Source organism: Corvus brachyrhynchos, unplaced genomic scaffold, assembly GCF_000691975.1.
Source record: "Corvus brachyrhynchos isolate BGI_N302 unplaced genomic scaffold, ASM69197v1 scaffold325, whole genome shotgun sequence".
NCBI classification, from domain to species: domain Eukaryota; kingdom Metazoa; phylum Chordata; class Aves; order Passeriformes; family Corvidae; genus Corvus; species Corvus brachyrhynchos.
The window spans coordinates 1,307,149-1,316,448 of record NW_008238356.1 but is presented as its reverse complement, the minus strand read 5'-3'; the positions used below and the strand labels follow the sequence as shown (position 1 = coordinate 1,316,448).

The 9,300-nt window shown below is 38.7% G+C and overlaps 1 protein-coding gene across 1 annotated transcript in view; it reads left to right on the top strand.

The window, feature by feature from the left end:
- Positions 1–9,300, top strand: part of FBN2 (fibrillin 2) — a 120,567-nt gene that overhangs the window by 71,971 nt on the left and 39,296 nt on the right. The window contains exons 27-34 of the mRNA XM_017735475.1: positions 223–338; positions 2,527–2,652; positions 4,469–4,597; positions 5,751–5,876; positions 6,556–6,681; positions 7,575–7,697; positions 7,817–7,942; positions 8,536–8,661. Of these exons, the coding sequence (XP_017590964.1) occupies positions 223–338; positions 2,527–2,652; positions 4,469–4,597; positions 5,751–5,876; positions 6,556–6,681; positions 7,575–7,697; positions 7,817–7,942; positions 8,536–8,661 (998 nt within the window). The remainder of the gene's footprint in view (positions 1–222; positions 339–2,526; positions 2,653–4,468; positions 4,598–5,750; positions 5,877–6,555; positions 6,682–7,574; positions 7,698–7,816; positions 7,943–8,535; positions 8,662–9,300) is intronic.

The following is a 9,300-nucleotide window of genomic DNA, read 5'->3' as shown; positions in this document are numbered from 1 at the left end:
GTTTTTAGTAACTATTGGTTAAAATATCTTTAAAAGGCTGTGTAAATCTTGATAATTGGCCTCACTCCTACTTTTCTTCCTTCTGTGCTGTACCTGGGTCACGCTAGTGGCTCAGTTCCTCTGATAAGACTTAATAAACAACTATCTGGAAGCATTGAAACTAAAGGAGACTTTATCTCTCAAACTCCTTGCAAGGACTTTCAGCAAATTCTCTCCAATCAGGAGATACTCACTTTATGGTACGGTAAAGTGTCAATTACAGGTGCATCCAAGAGAGTATCCTGAGGAAATTCCAGGATTTGGGACTGTTTGTTGGGTGCTTGAGAAATGTGGTAAAGGTATTTGCCTGGAAGAGCTGATGTTACAGGTGGGGGAATTCTCTGCTTTTCGTGGGAGCTTGAGAGGAAAAGGTGCAAAGTCTGAGTGGTGTAAGGAGAAAAAGGAAATTCCTGAAGGGAGAGGAGCTCTGAATTACAGCAATAACAGAAAATGTGCACCTTTTTTAACGCTGTGCTTTGCAGAGAGGGTCGGATGAAGATCTGTGAAGTCAAGGATTTTAGACATAAACATAAACTATTACTAAAATTTGACCAGGGCTCTCTGAGAGATTGAAGAAGGATGGGTCTTTCTCTGGTTTGAAGAATCAGTAAGTGATGAAAAGGAGAGGGTGTCTGTTGCGTTATGATTATGAGGGCAGTGACAACAGGGATCTGCAGTGATAAAGGAGTAGATAAAAGCATTTTGTCCAGTTTTTGCTGGCTTCACCTCCTGTAAAGCAAAACCAAAACAGAATAGGCTGGAAAATGTTAAGACAAAAGACCCAAGTTACTTTAGATGGCTAAAATCTGAGAAGAAAAACTAGATTTCTGTGTGCAGAAGCAGAGGTGATGCAGAAATGTGTTCGTTTTTTTTTTTTTTTTTTGAGAATGCATTCTGAAACATTTGTCTTGAAATACTTTGAGTTGCTTGAGAAAACTATAACAGATTGGAGCTCTGCTTCACCATAAGTTCACCAATTTATTAACTCTAATTTTCAGGAGTTGTTAATCTCAGGCAAAGCTCTTGAATTTCATTGGTGCTTTACTAAACAAATAAGGAAAATAACAACAACAATTATAATTATAATTTTATCAACATTTGTTTAGTTAAAAAAGTTAATTAATAATTATTTTATAAATATTGTCTAGGCTGAGATTTTCTGAGGTTTGGCTTCCTGTTTCTGCCTTCATATTTGGACCACTGTTGTGTTCCATTTGCAGGAAAACATAGGAGATTGATGTTTATTTCATCAAAGATGTTTCTCAGTTACGGACATTTCTTCAGCAAATTATATCACAGAGTGTAGGAAAAATTCATTCAGCTTTGTCCTGTGCAAGATCCTTGTCTTAGTTTGAAGATAGGTGTCTGTTAAGGAAGGCAGGAGTCTCCCTCGGAATGGAAAATGTTACCCTCTTCCCTCTGAATTGTTATAATTTTGAAATTAAGGGGCTTTGGGCAAATATATGGGAAATAGGAATAAGAGTTCTTTACTAATATATGTATAACAAGGCAATAATACAGAAACACTGGCTTAGACAGAGTCAGGATATGACCTGACACCCTGCTGGGCAGGGTGGTGGTAGCAGTCCGATTAAATGGTGGCTGCGGTCCTCTTTGAATTGATAGAAATGGTTCTGTCAAAGCGGTGATCCTATAGAAAGGTCTGGTCCTCCTCTGAAGGTCCAGTGGTGGTTATGTAGCTCTTGTCCTCTGGGAATCCAGTAGGTAAGGCTGACTTCCAAACCCCAGATTATATCTAGGTGGGAATGCTTGGTTCCTCCCCCTGGGTGGAGCATCTCACAATGGGATGATGTCATTTTATGAGGCATGCAGTGAGGCTTGGTGGCCCATTAACATAAAAATATCTCCACAGGGAGTTATCAGGGATGTGTCACGGAAGAGATAAAGAACACTGACCCACCTCGTTTTAACAGATGGGGATAGAAGACATCCTTTTGATTACATCTTATATTGTAACCTAAGACAATCCCTTAACAGTTTATGTCAGCCAGCATTGAGGAGAGGTGAAACATTTCACTTGATATTCTACAGAAGGAAAAATAACATTTTGAAAACTGAGCTCCAGCTACAACTCTGGCAGTCTCAATTTAAAAATCAAACCAAATCAACCAGGTAATAGTTGCATGTTTTACAAGCTGGCTCAGGAATACCAGGAAAATTGATTTTATCACAAAGCGAGCAATACAAGTACCAGAATTTCAGCTCAGAGAATATCACTGAATTTCTTTGACTGCCGATAAACATAAACTTTTAGTGACTGGTTTGGGTATTGTGAAGCAAAGAAAGCACAAATAGTCCAAAAGGCAGGGAAACATCTCCCTTCCAATCAAATCCCCAGGGATGCCCCTTCTAACCCAAACCCTGCCTTTTATGCTCAGTAAAATTGGTAAAAACAAACAGGAAATTCCCATTAATTCCATATATCCTTGTGCTTAAGAATGTTCTTTTCTTTGTTTTTATTAATAGATATCAATGAATGCAAAGTGTTCCCTGGCATGTGCATGAATGGTAAATGTAGAAACACAATTGGAAGTTTCAAATGCAGATGTAACAGTGGGTTCACTTTAGATATGGAGGAAAGAAACTGTACAGGTGAGTAAGTCTTGCATTTTCCACAGCTTTCCCGAGAATCATGGAATAGTCCTGGTTGAAAGGAACCTGAAAAGACCAGCTCTTTCAACCAGTTGTGAGGAAAGGGAGCCCAGATGAGATTATCTAGCACCCTGTCCATCTTGGAAACATCCGGTGATGGGGACTCCGCCACATCCCTGGGGCTTTTTAAAGGGACCTGCTCTTGTGGCGTAGCTTGGTGATCTGGAAACTTAATGCCATTCATTTCCTTCATTAATCTTTGGACAGAATGGCCAATTGTCTCAAGTTTCCCTTTCAGAAACTGCTTATTTAATACATACAACACTTTTCTCTTTTTATAATTGGTGTCTGAGATGCTCAGGTCATGCTATATCAGTACAACCTGAAAAATCAATAAGGATCATGAGCGAAGCCAAGTTTAATGTTCTAACACAGAGATTATCTTAATTTACATTCCTTACTCTCTTGGTCATTGTATTACCAAATGACTTAGAGACTGCAAGTTAATTTTCTTTAAGATTTGATGGCTGAGGACACATAAAGGCACCTCTGCAATTCTGAGACCAGTGCAACATTAACTCAAGAAGATACAGACACGTGCTTTTAATTTAGAAGTTTAGGATTTTGTTCTTTACTATCTGGAAAATCTGAAGATAAGCTTGGCAGTTCTTTGGCTGTGAGAATTTGGATGCCTGCATTGTGGGTGGCTCTGTGCTGAAAATGAAGGAGGTTTTGTTACAACATACAGGCGTCCATGAGTGTGTCTGCGTAATAACTATGAAGTGTGGGTGGTAAGGCATGTTCACTGAGGTTGGTCTGGATGCTAATGTTGCCCTAGCTGGTGATTTCCATGTTTTTATAGTGATTGCATTGATGGAAAATGCATTTAACAAATTTTATTTCTAAGCTAACAAGAATAGGTCAGAAAACTCCCTGGAAAAGCTTTTTTTTCTTTTGTTCCATGGTGATGAAATTATTCCACTGAGCAGCCGTAGAGAAACAGGTTTTTTTTAAATAGATGACTTTTTTGCTTGTTTTAAATTAGTGAAAAAGTGTTTATAACGCTTGTAGGAGCCCAGATGCTCAGTAATGCCCCTGATCTGCCACATGGGTCTGGCACCTCCACACATCTGTAAGGACTGAACTGTCATCATCCAGCAGAAACCTGTCCATGGGCAGTGACACAAAGTCCTCTCCTGCAGCACTGACCTGTTTCACTGGATCATATCCACATTAAAATTCCTCTTTAGATTTCTGACTCACTACCAGTGTGATTTAAAAAGAGCTCCTCTGTCTTTTTTGCTATAGTTTTCCACAGTAAGTTTCATTCAAACTTAACTAACAAGACAACCAATGAACTGTAAATTTGGTTTTTATAGGAACTAATTCCTAATGGAAAGGGTGTATGTAAGCTTATAATGCTATGACTGGATAAGTATCTTCATAATAATCAAATGATAATCAATGGCACTGTAGTCGTGGAGTCAGTTGATACCTCTGTGACAATGACATCTTGTAATTTCTTACACTTAATTATTTCCTTAAGAATCTAACCTTAAATTACACTTAATAGAGGCAGACTTGTTGCACAGTTTATTGGGACCTGAGAGCTCTGAAGACACAACCTTACGAATCTTTCATGGACTGTTTCACATAATCAGATTTTTCTATAAGTAATTTGTTTTTGTCTTTGATTTGCATACTGTATATGATTTCTGTAGACTTAATTTATAGTAGCCAAGTGTTCATTTCTGTGAAAAGCAGGATAACCTTAAACCCAGTTTGATTTTTCTACCTCTCCACTGCTATGAAACAGACATTGATGAGTGCAGGATCTCCCCAGACTTGTGTGGAAGTGGTGCTTGTGTCAACACTCCTGGCAGCTTTGAGTGTGAGTGCTTTGCTGGCTACGAAAGTGGATTTATGATGATGAAGAACTGCATGGGTAAGTGTTGCCAGGGTGCCCTGGAGACTCCATTTGCTGTGCAAAGCCTGGCTGTTCTCTGAACTGTACAAACTCTGCCACACTGACACTTCAGATGTGTCATTATTGTGACTTCATGAGCACGAGTCAGACATGCAGTTTATAGGACAGATAACTGAATTAAGTCTATAGCCTTGCTTGTTCTTTATGCTAATTACTTATACCCTTAAGAGATGCTTATTCTGTACAGTTGTTTTAGAATAGCAGCAACTCTTCACACAATTCATTTAAAAACTGCTGATGGGGTACCCAAATATATGGTAAAGCTAGGAATAGAAATCTGAAGTTTCAAAAGCAGTGTCATTCCCTTTTCATTGATTCTTCTAGGACTCAAGAAATTCTCACAGCATTTTCTGGAAAAAAATTACATCTCTTTAACCTATTTAAAGTTGTAAGAATAGATCTGGAGACACCAAAAGTTACTGGTCACCTTAAAAAATATTGACTTAGACTCCTGTCACCTTTGCTTGTTTTCCTGCAAATTGTGATACTTCTAGACTTTCCTGGGAGTCCAAAAGTGTAAGTGCATCCTCCACCTTGAACATCTTTTGGGCACATTTCTCTCCATCCTCACCAGCAGTGTTAGCTGGTTTTATCAGGTTTGTGAGTCAAATGTTCAGTTTGCCTTTATAAGCTGTGACAAGAGTGTTTTACACCCACACCATGGCATACACAGGGATTGCCAAACTGAGGAGCCATTCAGGTAAAAATTGACACACAAACATCCCCGTAACTGCATCCATAGAGAACAATTTCAGTGCATACATAAACAGGTGTCTGGTTGCATTAAGAATCATTAAAAAAACCAGAAAACAATCATACATTTTCATAAAGGGCAACATCCAAACAGTTGCTGCCTTTGCTTGTGTCTTGTGTCTCACTGAATACCTAATTATAAATAATGAATTTCTGGTTTTCTTGAGAGGAAAAATATCCATCTTTAGAGTTAATAATAATTTACAGCTTTTTGTTTTCCCTGTTGTGCAGCATGAGGAAAGGAGCAACACCATGAAACAATCCTTTTGTTTCGTCACTTGTAGATGCTGGGAATTGCTTTTTTCTTCGTTGCCTCTTAGTAATGATTTTATATTTGCACATCATGGTTTCTTTGCAGATATAGACGAGTGTGAACGCAACCCTCTGCTGTGCAGAGGTGGCACCTGTGTGAACACTGAGGGGAGTTTTCGGTGTGACTGTCCCCTGGGGCATGAGCTGTCACCATCACAGGAGGAATGCTTAGGTGAGTTTCAATAATCTTCAGCTTGGAGAATGGTTATTTCTGCTGTGAAAACGTCCAGTCCCTGGCAAGGGTGGGTCCCAGGAATCTCTTAAACAAATAAATGTTCCTCCTTTACATGAGTATTTTCAAATCAAAATCTGAAATCCTGTAAAATCCTCAGTAATGATGTTGATTCCAAAGAAGAATGTTTTAGTAGGCCTCTTAGGGGTTATTTAGCAACTCAAAGGACTGTACCACTCATGGGAGCAGCTTTAATCAGTCACAAAAAAGTGTTGTCCCTCGATGAAATGCATCTCTCCTTTTAGCACATAATTCACCAAAATTATGAAAAAAAAAAGAAAAAAAAAAAAAGAAAAAGAAAAGGCCAAAAAAGAAGCATATTATCTCTTTGGCTTATTTTCTTGATGGAAAATAGCAGACTTGGTAATTAATGCCCACAGCAGAGGCTGTAACTAATGCTCAGAGATGTGAATCAGGGAAGATCAATCTTTGGACAGTGGTTTAAATGTGCTGTGCAGAACTCCATTCCTTGAACTGGAACATGCCAAGAACAAGAAAGAAATTGAACGAACCTGAAAGCCACCAACTTGCAGTATTACCTCTCACTCTCCTTGGAATTTGAGCTGTCAGAACTGTTAAATATTCTGACTTGCAACTGATATGAATGATTCTTCCCCAGATGTAAATGAGTGCTCACTGAGTGACAGTCTCTGCAGAAACGGCAAGTGTGTGAACATGGTTGGGACATACCAGTGCTTCTGTGACTCTGGGTACCAGCCCACTCCTGACAGGCAAGGATGCACAGGCAAGTGTTGTGCACCTGCACGTGTGACTTTGTGCTTCAGCTCCATTGTTCCGTCTGTCCTTGTTTTTATTTAATTTCATACCTTCCTTTTGAAAATAGTCAGGGCTGTCTTCTCATCTGCTATGAGAGTTATCATGAACTATTGTGGACTCAGAAATACAAAGAAGGTGTAAAAAGATGGTTGCTATACTGAACTCTGCAGAACACTTTGTGAGGAATTATTCTTACTGTACTACTCCATTAAAATCAGAGGCTTGAGCTAACAACCAGAAAATACTGCTAGATTTCTTGATCAAGCAAGAAAAGCCCCATGCACTGATGGTTTCTCTTTCACTTTTTCTCCTTATCATATGCATCTCTTAAATCCTTCACTATAATAATACTGAATTATGTAGTTGCCAGCATATCAACCCGTTGCAAAGGAGAACAGCAGTACTGAGAGGGTTTTTTATTTGCTTGTTACGGTTCTTTATAAAAAAAATATTAATTTGTTCTACATTTCAAACTTGAAGTTTCTCAAGGTTCCTTTCCCTTTCCTTTCCCTTTCCTTTCCCTTTCCTTTCCCTTTCCCTTTCCCTTTCCCTTTCCCTTTCGCTTTCGCTTTCGCTTTCCCTTCCCTTTCCCTTCCCTTTCCCTTCCTGTTTTTTTTGTGCTTTTTTCCACACCCCTAGCAACACACAGGAAGAAAATCGACATTTAACATAGCCACTTGCTCCCACAGAGGAACAAGCAGTTGAAAGAGGGAAAAATGAACAAAATGTGAATCAGAGACAGTAGAATGAGAATAAAAATTCAAAATGGAACCACTCATAAACTGTTTCATGTAAAATGTAAGAGAATATGGTTTATTTCTTATAAAAGTAGACTTACTGCTACCAGCATTGCTTCCCCAGATATTGATGAGTGTATGATAATGAATGGAGGCTGTGACACCCACTGCACTAACTCAGAAGGCAGCTATGAGTGCAGCTGCAGTGATGGCTATGCTCTGATGCCAGATGTCAGGACATGTGCAGGTAGGTTTTTATACCTTAAAAGTTCCAGCATCCTATCTTTCAGCCAGAATCAATGTGGTGTGCTAGCTCATCTGTGCCGGAGTGACAGAATTATCTGTTTGGGTTTTTTTTCCCCTCAGATATTGATGAATGTGAAAACAATCCAGATATCTGTGATGGTGGGCAGTGTACAAATATCCCAGGGGAATATCGCTGTCTCTGTTACGATGGATTTATGGTTTCTATAGACATGAAGACTTGTGTTGGTGAGTAGCCATGTGCAACAAACTTGGTGCAAGTCTAAAAATCGGGCAGCTTGTGTTTCAAGATGTTCTTTCTGCTGAGTCCTTGAAAGTGGGTATTGAAATTATGTACGTTATAAAAAGAAATAACCTGTATGCCTTGTTGGTAAGTCCTTAAAAATGAACCAGATCACACAGTTAAAAAAATATTCGGGGTGATTTTACTATAATGGAACACATGTATTGAGAAAGGATTAGCTGAGGGGTCCAGAAAGGGGGACTTCAAAAATTGTTCTTTGGAGGAAAATTGTTATGATCAAAAATATGTTTTAAGGAAATTATTTTAAGTGATTCTTGCAAGAAAAAATTTACTTCATAGTCCCTTAAATAGCATTCAAAAAAATGTGAAAACAACTAATATTTGTTTTAACACAAAATAGTGGTATTTGGACTGCATTTATCCTTACTTGTTTTAGGGAATTTGCAGAGTGGAACAGCTGAAATATATTATGATTAAGAAAAATAAATGCCTCATGTAGTAGATATTTTCACCTGAAATAAAGTGTTCCAAAATGACAATAATGTCCAACTAATAATTAATTCATATTCACCTATAGATGTGAATGAATGTGATTTGAATTCCAACATCTGCATGTTTGGGGAGTGCGAAAACACCAAGGGCTCATTCATTTGTCACTGTCAAGTCGGGTATTCAGTCAAGAAAGGAACCACAGGGTGCACAGGTAAAGCAGATTTCCAGTGAGTGTGTCACATATATTGGTTGGCTTCCAGGTAAAAAAAATACACAAGTGTTCACACACAAGAGAGAGATTTGTTTCTGTATATATTTATATATATATATGAGTCTTTCACATATGCTAGCGCATGCCAGACTTTTAAATGGACTGTTCCTTCACCAGTATCAATTCTGAAGGCCCCCTACATAACTGATTTTAAAGGTTTTATCAGTACAGGTTGTGTGAACACCCGTGTTACAGAACGTGGCTTGGGGAGGCAGGGCTGCAGTTGTGTTGGAAGTATTTTATCAGTGCTCATTTGTCATATGTACCTGGAGGATGAACTCATCTCTTGACTCAAGCTGCAGGAAATGACCATGAGGTCTAAGGAAAGAACAAGAGGGAAAAAAAGTAAACAAAAAAAGTGAACAACCTGTGCCAACAATTTTTAAAGATCTGTAGTCACTCATAGTCACTCTACAAGTTCCTGTGATAGTTAAGCAGTACTTTGTCTTCTGCAAGGTGGGTTCACTGCTCTCAAGAATCCAGCCTCATCCAGAATTAGTCTTGTGGGAACATTGACAGAATTTCTCCTACAATTTGGTGTTTAGGAATTTGTTCTATAACTACTATAACCCTGCACAT